This window comes from Poecile atricapillus, chromosome 6 (genome assembly GCF_030490865.1).
Source record: "Poecile atricapillus isolate bPoeAtr1 chromosome 6, bPoeAtr1.hap1, whole genome shotgun sequence".
Taxonomy (NCBI): domain Eukaryota; kingdom Metazoa; phylum Chordata; class Aves; order Passeriformes; family Paridae; genus Poecile; species Poecile atricapillus.
This window is the reverse complement of record NC_081254.1, coordinates 14,270,850-14,287,447: the sequence shown is the minus strand read 5'-3', so window position 1 is coordinate 14,287,447 and position 16,598 is coordinate 14,270,850. Positions and strand designations below refer to the sequence as shown.

The 16,598-nt window shown below is 41.8% G+C and overlaps 1 protein-coding gene across 1 annotated transcript; it reads left to right on the top strand.

The window, feature by feature from the left end:
- Window positions 1–7,669: 7,669 nt before the first annotated feature.
- Window positions 7,670–16,119, top strand: PPIF (peptidylprolyl isomerase F). The gene is made up of 6 exons (XM_058841679.1): window positions 7,670–8,002; window positions 10,005–10,035; window positions 10,888–10,976; window positions 13,130–13,226; window positions 13,952–14,027; window positions 14,432–16,119. The coding sequence occupies exons 1-6, from the start codon at window positions 7,814–7,816 to the stop codon at window positions 14,565–14,567; spliced, it is 618 nt and encodes a 205-aa protein (XP_058697662.1). The 5' UTR covers window positions 7,670–7,813; the 3' UTR covers window positions 14,568–16,119.
- Window positions 16,120–16,598: the final 479 nt, after the last annotated feature.

Sequence of the window (16,598 nt, the reverse complement as noted above, 5' to 3'; positions counted from 1 at the left end):
ATTAATAACTATTTTGGTTTTGGTATTCTGTTTTCCTGGAAGCTCCCCAGAAGTGTCAGCAAGACATAGTGCAAACTGATCTTGGCACTGTACAGCTGGAGGAGAGCACAAAGAGCTCGAGTGATGTCCCTAAGCACTGTACATTTTTTAAGCTTACTCTGAAGGCTGTAGAGGTTGAAACAATCCTGGCAGTGATATTTCTCCCAGATGTCACCTGGGGACCCCAGGATAGGTAAGGTGTGTGTACAGTTGATGCTGGTGTCTCCTGTCCCATGTCCTGGCAGGGTGTTCTGTGTGTCATGCACTCTGCATGTGCTTCCAGAGAACCACCCACACGAGTATCTGTGACTTCTCTCTTAATCCACATGGTAATCAATTGTTGAACAGCTTCAGAACAAGCTTATTTCCCTGCATGTCTTCTTTGCTTTTCCTCATCAGTATGGATCTCTGATTCATGTTATTTTGTTTGTGCACATTATATTCAGTTGCCATGCACTTGATTGTGCTTTTTACAGGAGTAACATGTTGGAAACAACTAGAAACATGGAAGGGGGGCAGACCCCTTGTCTCTTTTCTACTTGGACAATGGGGATGAGAGTCCTGTGCATAGAACTTTCTTTTAAAGTAACCTAGTCAGCACATAAAACAGCTGTATAACTCTCACCTGATTTTCTTTATATAATTCTTTAATTTATTATCCTTCTCCATTTCCCTTTAAAGTTAAATATGCTTTTACGTTTTGTACCTAGTCTTATATTTGTATGTGTAATTAACTCACTTCTCTTTTATCTGCTTAAATTCCACATCTGTACAAATCTTCCTGCATTATGAATTTCCAGTCATGGACCTTTTTTTTTACATTTTGAATTATTACCAGTGTGTTACCTTATTACAGTTATCCACTTTGTGTCACCGAAATCCTACCGACTCTTATGTAGAATATTGCTCCTAATGTCTTGTCATTGCATCAATGCACTATTCATATTTGTTCTGTCTAAAAAGGAAGATTTTTTCTTGTATCAAATAGACCACCGAAAGCTTCTGCTGAGATATCTTATTTCCATCAGTCTACAGAGTTTTCCAGGGATATATAAAAGTGGTCCCCAAGGAACCTAATGAATGATGCAATTTTGTTTGTAAAGCAAGCAGACAGCAATTATAACTTGTAACTATATAATTATTGTATACTTAATTTATAGCTGTTATATATATCTATAATTAATATATATGTTAATATATATTAATATTTGTGTATATGATATAATTAATTATAGCTATAATGTTAACTTATAAGGTCATAACTCGTGCAGGCATTAGCACAGCATGGCACAGGTGGGCTGACAGGTTGGTTTGCCACATAGTCCATCAGTGTTTCCAGATACTCCTTGCCTAGACTGTAATTGGTTTCCTACAGTTTAGGTACAGCCTTCTGTTAAAATCCTTCCCTTTCCTGGACTAGATGAGATAAGGCTCTTTCCCCTGTCTGTTGAATATATCTGCTTGGTTTGTCCAGTATCTTTCCAAATACTGAACTCACTGTACTTTTTCATAGATCCAGTTACACACAGCAAACACTAGTATTTACCACTCCTAAACACATTGGCTTCTCTGCACCTTTTTGGCTCTATTAGACATCCTAAGAGGTAGATTTAGGATTATCAATTATGGTTTTCCCCTAGATCAGAGTTTTTAATTGAATTTTACAGTTTAGATTTTCCAGTTTGTCCATAGCTGTTTCGTGATGTTGGTTGTTTCAGACTTTGTTAAGAGTATTCTGGCACATTTAATTTGTCGCCTTGGTCTCCTGTGAACACATTGATTATTGTGAACACAGAGGTTGCTAATTTTAAGACATTTTTAACTAGTCAAACACTAGAAAAAGATAAATATAATTTTTAGATATTTTGGTTTGCAAAAAAGAATTTCAATTCCCCATATTTATGTAATAAATGCTATAGTTGAAGTCTTAGTGTATTAATGCATATTTAAATTTATTCAATTATTTTACATTTCAAAAGTATAATCAGTGTTCCCTTCCCTTACTTCTGTGTTTCTCAGAATGTACATTTTTAAGACATGGAAAATCAGTGAATTTAACCCATTTACCCATCTAGTGAGCTTCCTACTTAGTGACTGGCTGTAACACCCAGTCCATAAAGTCATTCAGAATATGTTCCTCCACCAGACTGCCTAGCAGTTTTCCTCTCCAAGTTATGAATGATTGTCCCTCTGGGAAGAAGCATGGCTTCCACATTGCCACTATCAAACTGATGGCAAAATGTGCAGAAGTGCCACTGAGTCGGGGAAGAGAATTTCTTAGCCTTAGCTGTGAAATAATTTACCAAATGCTTCATTATCCAGAGATGATGTTCTTTGACTGCAAATGTGACACATGTTAATTTGCATCTGACAAGCTGAGAGCTCGGTTGGTGGCACATTGTGTGTGCAGGTGATGGTCACATGCAGTTTTGTCACAGGAGTACATCATAAGGTACCTTGCTTATTCCTGTAGCACTGCTGTTATATGCTGAAAGTAAGCAGTGCTTTCCAAAGGGAAATGGCAAAAAAGCAGAGAGAAATCAGATTCTGTGTGGTGAGGTTGCTTCCAGCATTATTATTATTACAGAATAAATGTTGGAATTTTTCTAGGCTGGTTATATCTGTAAAGCTTTTAATTTCCAGGTGGTTCTTGTTCAAACTGATGTTATCTGACCATTTTTAGATTCCAGCTGTGAAGTTCCACAACTAAAAAATATGTCCCAAAACTATGATTATTGTTAGAATTAGTTTAGAGCAGACAGGATAATTCATCTTGTACAAGGTACAAGAGGCAGCTGTTACCTCAAAGATCGGCTATATAAAATGTATATTATATCAATATTATGTATATAAATTTACACATATATCTGTTTTATATATATATCTATTTATAGATTTGCACACAAGACAAACTCAAGGAAGTAAGTTCCAAAAAGATACAAGTCTTTACCAGGCACTTGATTAAAGCTCCAGTCTCATCTTATACAAGATGAAGTATCATGACTAACCAATTCTAAAAGTATTTCTGATACTATTCTCTAATTACTTGTTCCTCAAACCAGAGGTGGTAAATTAACTGAACTGATCTCTGTAAATTTCAAGTTGTGTTAAAATTTAATTTTCTGGGGTTTTAAAGGTAGAAGGGCTTCTGTAACTTCTTAATATTGTTTTTTAAGTATGCAGTGCCTCTCCCAGCCCCAGGCAAACCACATATAGATGTGAAGATTTGTGAGGCCACTGGGATCAGTTGCTGCATTTTTCCTGGAACCTAAAATCAGGCATTTTAAATGTCCTAAGTGCTTTACCAGGCTGTTGTGACCTATCTGTTCTAGCTGTTGCAGTGTATGGACAAACTTCTGGGAAGCTGCAGGACGTGGGCACTGCGCAGAGGCACTGTGACACATCAGCAGCGGGTTGTCATGCATTATGCAGGGAGATTGAGTAATGAATTCTGGGCAAGCAATGTCACTCAGAAGTTCTGAAACGAAAATGCTAATCACAGCTGTAAAGAGCATGAGTGGATTGAGGTTTTTCTTGTATGACTATTTGTAGGTAATTAGTATGAAGTCATGTGGGGAAACTGCTCCTTTATGTGCAGTGTTTGCTGGAGAGAATGTTCACGTAGTGAGCTGAGTTACTACAAGTTCCTAAGAGGAAACCTGGATCGGGGGAAATATTTATTAGCATTTTTTCTTTTTATCCCTAAGTGTACCTATGTGGCCACTCTATGCCCTTTGAGCTCTTGTATAGTTTAATTTCACACTGCAATTGCTTAGTGTAATGGAAAGGTCTTTCCCCATCTCCCCCACTCCAGTCCCCATTCATAAATAAATGCATATCACAGATCACAGAGTTCCTTTCCAGCTCTTCACTCATCTTCTAGCTTAGCCAAAACCTTGAAGAAAAAATTAGGCTGAGTCTTTTGAAGTGCAACACATCCAGGCTCTGCAGGTGGAGAGTGGGAATGCCCACTGCAAATTCCTGCTCTCCTCACTTAAAATCAAGCTGAGTACCTGTATGACCTCTCCTTATTCTAACAGTCCTGATTAGCAGAGTCCTTGATATAACCATGTCCCATATGTGCAAGGGTTCTTATACTGAATGTCAAAATCACTGTCGTGGGAATTCTCTGTATCACTGTATCAAGTGATGTTCCTGAGCAATGCACTTACTGGTTGATTGCTGCAGCCTGTATTTGAGTTTTTATTTGCATGGTCCAAGTACACAGCCTCAGATATGAAGAGCATATCAAAATGGGCCACAGACCATTCTGAGTTGCATTGTTGCAGTTGGTAGATTGCAAAATGCAATCTTACCACATCTGCCAACAGCATCAATCCAAGATTAACAATTAACCTACATTCCTATGTCACAAATGAGTAGGCATGCAGTTGGACACTTAGAATCAGGAATGCACATCACCTTTTTATCAGTGCACTGTCTGTCTGCTGGAATAACACCATTTCAATAACCATTTCAAGACCCTTGAAATCAAAATTCCCAAAGTTTAGGTCACCTTTCAAGCATTTATTCCTTCTGGTTTTTTTGGAAGAGCCTCTTGACCGCTCTTGCTGTTTCCTGGCTGTCTTGGCACAATGGTGGTAATATTTAATCAGTTACAGAATAGTATTTATGAAGACTTTTAAGTTGTAAGTAATATATCAGCACAAAATTCTGTTATTGTATCATTCAAGGTTCTTTTTCCTGTGCAGAAATTTCTCTGCTACAACATAAGAAAGGTCCTTAAGTAGATGGTTTTTAAAATTATCTATTTAGAAACTAATTTCAAAAGGGCCCTCCTTGTTTATCCACGTCTAACTTCTATGTAATTTTGGGGGGAGAGAGGATGATGAAATCTTTAAGGGTGGGTACCCATATCCATGATAGCTCTGCTGAAGCACCCCTTTTGACTTTTGTCTGTACCCATGCTCTGTTGCTATCTAGTGTGGGGTGCATTCGTTTTCCAGCTAAATGTACTTATCTCCCTGCCACATGTGGCGGTTCCAACAATGAACATGCGTACAAATGGATGTGTTCAAAGCTCACCTAAAATCATATCAGTTTGCTGTGCTAGCTCTAAGCCACATTTGGCAGTGATATGGTGGCCTTTGACAGTTTTTAGAGACCTTGTTCTGCCCTTCTTGGAAAGTGACCTCTGTAATTCACAGGTTCCTCATCAAGCTGTCTGCATGAGTTGTAATTCATCTGGCTCTGCAGGAGTAGACCATAAGAAGTGATTTAGTAGCTCTAGTGCATAAACCTAGAGATAATAATTCAGTCTATATTCTCAAATAAAAAAAAATAATTGCTGTTTTGTCTTCTCACCAAGGCCTGCAAATGAGGAAAACTGCATTGTTTGCTCTACCAAAGATATCTCTGAACTCTTCTTAGCAAAACAGTTCAAAGGCGTTTCACCTGTGTTTCCTAAGTGTGAAACAAAATGGTATTTTCTTTTGCTCATCTTTTGTCTTGTTTATTAAATACTAAATCCTTCAGGGCCAGAACTGTCCATTCTATAGGTATAAACAGAACATCTAATTTTGATACGGGCTTCTAGTGGCTACTGCAATTAAAAGATTATTAAAAAGGAGTGTGAGGTTTTTTATGGTGACTAGAAAATTGGTTGATGATTAGATTAACAGAAGTCAAAATTTACCAAAAATGGACTTGAAGCTGAGAAGATATGATAAGCTAGATAAAAGTCCTAATTTAGCTTTTATTTAAAAAAATATAAATATAAAAAAATCACTTTTAGATTATTGGTAAAGAAATAGAAAATACCAGCATGGCACTGTATGCACAAAGTAAATGATTGTTCATCCTTATCCTGAATACTCTGCAAAGTATCCTCTTATCCCCAAAATCCATAAAAGTGGAACAGCTCCAGCTCAGAGAAGGATAATAAAGATGATCCAAAGATATGGAAAAGCTTTGTTACAAAGAATCATTGAGTTGGCTGTGACTTCAGTCTTGAAATGAGAGAAGAGCTGTAGGTCCATGCAAGGGACAAAGAAAGATACCAAACAATTTTTCTCCTCCAGCACAAGAAGTAAGGTACATTGATGAAGGCAATTGGAGCAATATTCAGACAGACTCTTGATGCTCTGGGCAGAAGGTCTGTGGAAGGGCAGCTTCCAGTTTATCACCAAGGAAGCTGCTGATTTAAAACTGGTCCAGTAAGTGGTTAAGTACATGGGAGGAACAAAAAAAAAAAAAAAAAAAAAAAAAAAAAAAAAAAAAAAAGATGGCTGCATACCAAAGTCACATTCAGCTCAGGAAGTCAGGAAGTTCTCTGGAGTGAAAGCAGTAGCAGGTTGAAAGCATACTGGCCTATAATACACCCCTATCCCATTTTCACTCCTCCTTAGGCATTGCTTTGGGCCTTCAGGACAAGATGGACCTTTTGATGTAGCTTTGTACGGTTCTGTAGTCGCAGAGCATGGTACCTGTTACAGTCATCCCTACAGCATCAGCAGTTAAGGGTCTCTCTGGAGTGTGTGCCTGAAAAATGGTGTTTGTCCAGGATCTCAGGGATGTCTGTAATTGCACATTATCGCTCTGCCCTGATCTTTGTGGTCATGGCAGTGCCTTGATTGTCAGCTTTCTGTTGATTCAGTGAATGTCACCGATGAAGGTTCTTTTAGCTGCTTGACACAAAGAACTTAGGTGGGATTGACAGCTTACTGTTCCTTACAGAGGGGCTTTGTATGATTGTTATACCGTATCACATGGCTGTATTACTGTAACCTTCATTAGAATAACTCTAATTTATAATACAAGAAATGTGAAAACTATTAGAAAAACGCTTGATTTTATTTTTATTTTTTTAAGACACCTTATGGCATTAAGAATTTGAAGAGCTTTTGGAAGTACTTATATGTGGAATCAGGATGGAAACTGGAGAATTCGAGGTAACATCTGACTGATATACGTAGTAAGTACTTTCACCTAAGCTGCTATATTAGGAAAACTTAAAATTATATGTGTTGTTACTTTCACATAAAACACGACCGATGTTTCATTACATTAAACCTGGAGTGCTGTAGCTCTCTCTTGCCGTCCCTCGGGCAGTCTGCGGCCCTGGAGCGCTGCTGAGGGCACGGCCGGGGGCTGCGGGGCGGGCTGGCTCAGGCACACCCGCCCGCCTCGAGACGCGCCAGTGCCGAAACTCCCGGGGCGCTGTCGGGGAGTGACGGGCAGCCCGTGACTGCCGTGACTCCGCTGATCCCAATTATCCCGCTGATCCCAATTATCCCGCACCTGTGACAGCTGCGCCGCCTTCCCCGCCAAAGCGCTCTCCGAAGGCGTTGTGCGGAATGATGAAATTTTAGAAACTTCCCCGTCGGTCCCTGGGGTAAGGAACCGACGTGTGAGGAAATGTGAAAAAAAAAAAAAAAAAAAAAGCCCCACACGCGAGCGGACAAACGAGTGCCCCCAAACAATCACTGTGCAATGGCGGGCGGAGGGGCGCGCACCTCCCGCTGCCGGGGGAACACAGCTTTCCCCTGACCCTGGCTGCCGACTCCCCGCCTTCAGCCCCTCTTCAGCTCGCCTTCAGCCCCTCTTCAGCCCGCCCGGGCCCCGCCTTCAGCCCCGGGGCGCCTCAGCCCGCGCAGCTCCGGCCGCCATCTCGTCCTGCGCTGCTGCTGCCGCCGGCAGTGGGCGCTGCGGCGCCGCGGCGGAGCCCATAAAGGCCGCGGGGCAGCGGCGGCGTGTCCTTGTGTCTGTCCGTGTGTCCGTGGTTGTTGTAGCGCCCGCTCTGCCCACCCGCGGGATGCTGGCGCTGAGCGCCGCCCGCCGCCTGCTTCGCCCGCCCGGGGACCTGCTGCCGCCGCTGGGGCTCGCCTGCATGTGGGCGGCCGGTGCCCGCGGCTGCAGCGGGGCCGGCGCCGGTTCGCCCAACCCGGTGGTGTACTTGGACGTGAGCGCCGACAACCAGCCGCTGGGACGCGTCGTGCTGGAGGTAGGGGCGCGGGGCCTGCGGGCAGCTCGCCCGGCGCGGGACCCCGGGGATGGTGCTGCCGAGAGCGGCGTGGATCCGGGCATGGCGGCGGGGGGCGGGCAAGGTCAGGGCGGGCGGACAGCGCCGGCTCCAGGGCCCGCGGTGAGGGCACACACACCCCGATGCGGGCGGGAGAGCTGCCCGGGGGATGGCGGGGCTCGCTGGCCTGCCGGAGCCGCCGCCTGGCTGCTGTCTGGGCTCTTCTCCCGGCTGGTGTGGCCCCTCCAGGAGGGGCGGGCAGGGCTCGGACCGGGGCTGAGCGGGCACTGCTCTCGCTGAGCCGCGGGAGCGCCTGCCTGTGCCGGCGGCCGTCCCTAAAGCCATCCCTCGGGACGGACGGGCGGCAGGGAGGGCAGAGCCCTGCTGTAGCTGAGAGCCTCGAAAGAAGGTCACTTGTATAGTATGTAAGCAGAAATACTCTTCGCTTTCCCGCTGGGGCTGCTGCTCTGGGGGCAGCCGGCCCGTGGAGCCCTTCAGCCGCACCTTCAGCCTCATCCTGCGTTTTGCTGGGCGCTCGTTGTGTGATTCTTTTGAATCCTAAGGGTGTCAGGTTCCTGAGGTGCTGCCTCCTCCTCGAGCCTCCACTTGCTGGGACGGCAGCACGCTCAAGAGCCAGCTGGCTCCATCCTTAAAAATCCTGTCTCCGAAATACTCGGCCATGTAAAGAAGGCCTGAAGAGGAAAACTTCTGTAATCTCCGTTCTTACAAACTAAAAAAGCGCTGCGAGCACCGTGTAGCACGATGTGTACATTCCACCTTAGGGCCGGCATGTGCCTCAGGTGGATGCGTTGTGTATGGGAAAGAGTGAGGGCTGTGCTCCAGAACCACGCACTGGAGAGGGAATGAAGCTCTTGGGGAATTCTGCCTGTTGAGGAAAGTCAGTGTAGTCTTCTGCCTCCAGCACCCACCTTGGGTCTGTATTTGTAGAAATTCTGGGTTTTTTTAATGTAGTTCATTAGAGTTCTCTCTAGAAGAGGTTCCTTTGAGACTAGAGCCCAGTATATTTTTATTTATTGAAGGTGTTAGCATATGAATCAACTGGACTCTTCCAGCTCTTGTGCTCTCAGGAGGTAGCATTTCAGGGATAAATAGTAAAAATATCACTCTTTAAATTCCTTATTCATTAATGAAAAATCTGGATGGCATTATGAAAAAAATAGCATTAACACTCCTGTATTTCTTGTGGTAGCATTTAATTTCTGTGCTAAAGTTTTTGGTGCGCCCAGTTTACAGACAATCTGAATGCATTGCAGCATCACCTTGAATCTCTGGCTAAGCTGTGGTGATCTTCAGCTGCATATTATAGCCATCTGAACCATCTGAGAAGAGTAGCCTAGGGAAGGAACATTAAATTCTTCCTTCAGCCATGCTACTTTATAGTTGTCTGCTGCTGGTCACTGTCAGGATATCCAGCTAGGTAAAACTTTGGTCTGGCTGATATGGCCACTTTTATGTCCCTTTTTAAGATGAGTAAAAAGATGTACATTAATCAAAATCAGAAGTTTTCCTTGGTTACGAATGTGTATGTAACATCATAATTTGTTTTTTGATATACAGTTTCTGCTCTTCTGTTTCCTTTGCCTTTTCTGTCATTTTCAACAGCTGGTTCTGTGTGGGAGTTTGCTTTCTGTAGTTGTATCCACACTCTGATCCTTGGGGTTCATAGTGAAGATTCTTCCTAGTTACTGCTCAATTATGTATTGATCAATGAGATCATTAGATGCTGCTCAAGTGGCTTTTCATTAACTGGCTTAAAGTTGCATTGAGGGGATTTTTTTTCATTGGTGGCTAAATGCTTGGAAAAGTTTTGAGGTATTCATGGATTTTTGGATGGCTTGTCATTTCAGATAACTCACCACTTTGGGAAGAGGGTTCATTTGTACCAGTCTCCCATGTAAATGTTTTTCTATGTACATTTGAAAAGGCTAACTTATAAATTTGTCTATTTATTTTTCTTTAACAGCTGAAAGCTGACGTGGTCCCAAAGACAGCAGGTGAGGCAGCATCTTCAGAATTTCATACTTAAATACTAAAGTTATAGACTGTGGTGTGCAGGAATGAGAAGATTTTTTTACCCTTTGTAACTATTTTTTCATGTTCCATCCCCATTTATTATATGGAGAAATATGACAGGAAATGTTAGTGAGGAGATGGAATTCGTTGTTTTTCCAAATAGTTTCATTTTGCAATTTGCACCAAGATAGTACAGGTCATATTGGGTTAACAGGGGTGAATAGATAAGTTTAGAACCACACTAGCTGGCATTAAAATCAAACCCCAGAGCAAATGGAAAAGGGCAAATCAAAGGGATGGTCTTTCTTAGAGTTTCCAAAGAGTATATGGGGTTTTATTTTACTGGTCACTAGCTGATCAGTGCATTCATTTTAGAAAGTTCCTGTGGTTGATCATTTGTTTCCTTCCTCATCTGATCATTTAGTGATTCTGAAAAAAGCTTTCACTTTTTAGTTCCTAGCAGATAAATATCCTTAAAAAAAGACATAATCCTTACAATTGCTATGAAGAACAAAGGCAAAAACATCAGAAAATGAAACCTGTGACTACAGGCAAAGGTAGGGGAAGTCAGGGAATTGGAGTCACAGCAAAATTATAAGGAGGTGAGATGGAAAAGGCTTATATTTGTATCCTGTCCTGAGGCTAAATAAGCTTTGTTTTCTTGGCTTTATAACCGGGGTTTTTTAAAGTATGGAAATAACTAATAGATTGATAATACTTTAAAGATCCAATAGTGTTTTTGAAGTGTATAATCTTGGGACATGGGTAATCTAGTTGTGTTTGTATTGCCGTATATGTTGCAGAATATAGTACTTTATGCTTTGTTTCCACAGAAAACTTCAGAGCTCTTTGTACTGGTGAGAAAGGATTTGGGTATAAGGGATCCACTTTTCACAGGGTGATTCCTTCATTTATGTGCCAGGTAATGTTTTGGTTTTTTTAAATTTTGTTATTAAATTTATTTTTATATTATTTAGATATTTGTAGAAACAGACTAGTAGTAACATTTGAAATGACTCTGCTAACCTTTGCTAATAAAACAAAGAAGTGACAGCATGATTTGCATTGCTGATCTTTTTGCAATGGCTGGTGCTTAGCTCATCTTTTGTACTAATATATGTAAGTTGTGTGTAGGTGGTCACAAAAAGCGTGTCTGAAGGCTTTCTGCTGTAGCAGAGCAGTGTACTTTGGTGTGGGGCAGAGTTGACAAAATGGCACTTGTTTGGGAGAAGCATTTATGGGTAGAATGACAATCACTGTACTGTTCTGAGCTAAGCAAACAACGTGTCCATTCCTTATTGCCAGTAGAACAATCTGTTCACAATAGACACTGTGTTTCAGTATTCTTTTTTAATGTCTGTAATGCAGAGGGGACGAGGAAACCAGAAGGGTTGGCTGGGGTTGATTTTTGGGATGATGCATCTGAGATGGATTTTGTTTTGGTTTAAAGAACAGATCTTTGGAAATTCTGGATAAGAGCCCATGCATATTAACATTTTTTTTCTTAAACAGCAGCAACTAAAATGACAACAAACCTTTTTGAAAGCTGCTTTTTCTGCTGTGCTTGGCAGATGAGCAGGATGGAGCTGCTGTAGTGCACTGGATTCATGGTGGTCCTCTTTGCCTTAAAAAAGGCTGCATTTCAACAACATTGCATTGTTGAATGGCTTTGTAGAAAAATGTGAGAAAATTTTAAGAAAGTTTGAAGGTTATAAGTAAAAATGCTTTGTTTATTAACTGATGAGTGATGGTCTCCCATCCTCAATTATTTTTTTAAGCAAAAAACACATCTGTTGGAACAAGAGGCCCTAGTTGCATGACCTATTTCTGAGAAGAAAAAAGGGGACAGGTGTGCTGTGAAGGACCTGTTTTCCTGCCTTTCAAATGCAAACTAAGATTTTGTGATACTGACAGAGGGATTGAGTTTAGAAGTCTTTCTGGGATCAGAAATACATAAATATAAAAAAAAAAATACCAACCCTACTTTGAATTCTGTCACGAATTTGTGAAGTTCTGTGTAAGTCTGTTCTGCCTGCCTGCCCTGCTTTTTCCCCCCAGATGGACTGGAAATCAGGATGCTAGATGGCTGATTCTGGTATGGTGACATAATGAATCGATGTTTAGGAATTACTCAGAGGTCATTGCTGAGGTGGAAATACTGTCATAGGTTTCAGCAATTGTCAAGTGAGAGAAAACAGTGACTTCTGCATTTGTTGAGATGGTTTGTTAATGTGATTCAGGCCGTTGGAATGGCCTAATTGAAGGCCATCATATCCGGGACTCGGCAATTCCATGTCTCCACATGGCATGCAGCGCATAGTTCTGGGACTGCACAGCAGTAGCTGTGACACCACCTGTAGGAAGTTACTCAGGGTGACAAGGGGAAGCTGAAGGTCACATGCAGTACCTGTTGGGTATGAGTTCTGTCACTGCTACAGAGGACATGGCTTGTGGCTGGGAGAGGTGGTTAGGAGCCACCTTCACGCGTCACTGTGGCTGTGGTTTTTGTTAGAGCTGTTTTTTTGTGTTTAACCTGAGACAGGTGGTCACATCTCTTCTGGCACGCAGCATGGAGTCAGCTAACATAAGCTTAACATAGCTCTGGTGTAACAAACAAAACCTAGAAAGAGCAAAGGGCAATAATGGAGCTCCTGACCAGTGTTTATACCTGTTGGAAGAAGGGAGGGGGGAGAAAGGAGTTGGGAGGTCTTGCCTATGGTAATGAACTCAGGTGATTTGGTTTTGAGGCCTTTGAGGTGTTTCTTAAAATTACTGCTGTTTATTGCCTCACTTTTGGGAGAAAGGCTGGTAACACAGAGAGATGGTTTTTGGAGTTCTGGATGGCAGTTGGACAATATCAGCAATACATGGAGCAGAAATTTACTTTTAGCCTGACTGTACCTTCATCTGGTTACATGGTTCTAAACTGAGTGACCATGCTTATCCTTAACCTGAAGAAAATTTGTTGGTGTTGTCACTTTTAAATTAGAGTAAGTGTGTATATTGCAATAGCGTTGCTTTTGATACAAAATAATCCATGTGTGCTAGTAGAGTTAATATCCATTTCTGTTTCAGGGTGGTGACTTTACAAATCATAATGGAACTGGTGGAAAATCCATCTATGGCAGTAGATTTCCAGATGAAAACTTCATACTTAAGCACATAGGACCTGGTAAATGAACATGTTCTTTTTATCTTCTGATGACTATAACCTATAATGAAGCGTTGTTCATGAAGATGTTTTTTTAAAAAATAAGGTTTTTTAGATTTGCAGGTCACTTGGTAATTACAGAAATATCAGAGAAATTTAACATTGTGCTGTCCAGGGCATATGCTTATTTGAGTGGACTGCTCTACAAATATGTCAGCTCACAAGGGGCTTAAAAATTCTCCAAAGGTGAAATTACTGCTTTCATGAGTCACAGACTTCAATTTTTACTTGGAAGATTACTGCAGAAGTAAAGCAAAGCAATCTGAGATTTCTTATTTAGTAGGTAACATAGGTATGTCCTTTTAAGCACAAATTAAAGCCAGAAAAAGCAAAGGAAAGGCCATACAGAAGAATATCTGATTGAATTCTCTAGTCTCTCTTTTTTATGCTGTTACTTCCTTGTCCCAGGAGTCTGCTGCTGTTGAACCACAGGAGAGGTTAGATCGTGTTAATTGCCTTCAGGGCGTGTACAGCTAATTACATTACTAACACTGTTGCTCTGGAACCAAGGGAGGCTGGGCAGCGGGGAGTAGTCCAAGGCAAGAAGTTGGCATTAGAAATGAATTGGAGATACTGTGAGCCCATCACATCTGTCAATCTCTCATAGTCTAAATGTGCAGAGGAAAAGTGTCTTTTCCACTGCATACTTGTTACACCAGTCTAACGAGATGCTGCTGCTGTTCCAGGTGTTCTTTCAATGGCAAATGCAGGACCCAATACAAATGGATCCCAGTTCTTCATTTGCACTGCAAAAACTGACTGGTAGGTTCTCAGCCTCACAGATTAACCTCATTAATTGATGCCTGAATCTGAGGGTTTGGGGTTTTCTTAGAGTTTTGGGGTTTTTTTGTGTTGCTTGTGGGTTGATATTTTTTTGTTTGCTTGATTGGTTGGTTCTTTCTTTTGTTATTTCCAAATTACTTGATTTCATTGGAAATTAGATTTTTGTTACTTGAGGGAGGAAGGGCTGTGACAGCAACAAGGCTGCTATCCCTCAGAATGTTTCTAAGGTTCAGAGCTAAAGTCATGTTATAAACCTTCTTGTCACTTGAAAGGCAGTTGAGCCTTTGCCATAGCGTTGGTCAGCAGGTGAGAGCTGTGAAGATCTGCTAACACTGTCTTTATGTTGTTTTAAGTAAAACTGCCTTTGTGTATTTGTTTTACAGGCTAGATGGAAAGCACGTTGTTTTTGGACATGTAAAGGAAGGAATGGATGTGGTGAAAAAAATCGAGAGCTTTGGTTCCAAGAGTGGAAAGCCCTCTAAAAAGATTGTCGTTACTGACTGCGGCCAGCTGTCTTAACCTTTTGTCCTACCCTTCATGACAACTTGGATGCTGTGAAAAATGAATCATAAAAACACCCAAACATTTCTTGTCTCAGGAGTAGCACCTGTGGAAACATGTTTTGTATTTAACTTGGTCCAGCTTTTATACTTCTATTGAATAATATTGATTAAAACCATAAAATAATAACTGAAGCATGTTGTAACTGCACCACCATGGTAGTCACACTGGTTTGGTAGAGTCCCCTTGTGTTTTGCAAGAAGTGGTAAAGTCACCCAGGGTGTACCTGACTGCAGTTTTGATACTGTCCTTGGTATTTGGATGTTTCAGGTGTTAGAATGGGTGGTGGAGTTGACAGCAGGCATTCTGCACTTGGGGGTTAGGTATAAATGGAGAAATGCTGTGTTTCCTTTGGTGCTAAGAAATGCTTCTTCTGTTGTCCATCTCATCATTTTGAGGCAGTACTACTGACCAGTGCTCTCAAGGCTGTCTGCAACACTGGCATTTTCTTTGTGTCTCAGTTAAATTCTGTCCTATAGCTTTAATGAGCAACTGTGGGTTTCTTAAAAATTAATTCTGGTTTAGTCTTTCTTATAGTCTCAGACTAGTTATTAAAAATAAACTCTACCTTACCTGCTTCAGTGGAGCAGTTTGACTTTTGGGTTAAGTAAATTGTGTTAGGTTGGGTTAGGCTAATACTGAAGCTCTGCCTGGCAATAAGACCTCACTTCAATCCAGCCAAAGGATCTCAGGACTTTTTTTATTATGGAACTGTGAACTTGAAGTGTGCTTCTGCTCTGGGATCTGGTTCTGTGAGGAATGCAGCTCAGTTCTCAATATATGGCCTATTTTTGTACTTGGAGAATATAACCAGTATAGTGAACCTGCTTGAGTGAGAAATAGGTTTGATTGTCTTTTTGTCATGTTGATCCTGTGAAGTCAGCACAACTTGGGTATTACTTGGATTATGAGTTCTTCTTATGCATCATTATCATCAGTCAGAATTGGTCACCACAGAATCAATCACAAGGCCTAATCAGTGCAGCAAAATCATTATTGTTGGGGTTTATGCATAAGAAGGAAAGAATTCAGCTGATCAGCTAAAGACATTTCATTTGTATAAAGTGAGATGTATGTTCTGTGTGGCATGCTTGAGCAGCAGCAAACGTTGGAACCTCACACCATTGCCTTTGGAATCACTAAGGCTGTAAAGTATCAATGATTGTGGGAAAAATCACATGATTGTTTTGTGCAATAATGTTATTAGAGAAAAATGTGATGGTTTTCTTCAAATGTGAATTTATTTTCATTGCAGGATGATAATACATGGCTTAAAACTATTTTGCACTGAGGGCTACACTCATGAGTGCAAGGTAGTATTTAGAAGTAATTCCACAAAAAATGGAATTGAAAAGCTTTTTATTCTTTCCACTATAGCTGCTTAATCTCTGTAATATTTTTTAAATATTAAATTGTGATGGTTTGGCTTGTTTCACTTGGATACAATAACGATTTTTTTGCACATTCTCTTAATTTGTATATGAAAATTATTAAATACACTTATACTACCAAAAAAGTCTGTTCCTTTCTTGAAAGCAGGAATCTGAGAAGCTGAAACCCCTTGTGCTTACCTGGGCTGTTGTGTGCTGGGTCTGATCTGGTACTGAGAAGCCATGGTGTCATTCAGGTACAGCCAGCAAGAGAGAGAGGGGGTGATGGTGCATTGCTGTGCCTCTTGCTGCTGGGCTAAAATAGCTGTCCTGTTCTGTCTGTCCCTGTCTGTCTGTCCGTGTCCTGCTGGCTCACAGCACTCGCTGTTCTGTCTGTCCCTGTCTGTCTGTCCCTCTCTGTCTGTCTGTGTCCTGCAGGCTCACAGGGTATCCCGCCTGTCTGTCCCTGTCGGGCCCGCTGACAGCTCTCGGTGTCTGTCTGTCTGTCTGTCCCTGTCGGGCCCAGTGACAGCTCTCGGTGTCCTGTCTGTCTGTCCCTGTCGGGCCCGGTGACAGCTCTCGGTGTCCTGTCTGTCTGTCCCTGTCAGGCCCGGTGACA

Bases quoted from the DNA above. Each gene is read 5' to 3' on its own strand.
- PPIF (XM_058841679.1), top strand. From the start codon at position 7,814: ATGCTGGCGCTGAGCGCCGCCCGCCGCCTGCTTCGCCCGCCCGGGGAC. The intron at 10,036-10,887 runs GTGAGGCAGCAT...TTGTTTCCACAG, and splicing joins CGTGGTCCCAAAGACAGCAG to AAAACTTCAGAGCTCTTTGT. The intron at 13,227-13,951 runs GTAAATGAACAT...CTGCTGTTCCAG, and splicing joins ACTTAAGCACATAGGACCTG to GTGTTCTTTCAATGGCAAAT.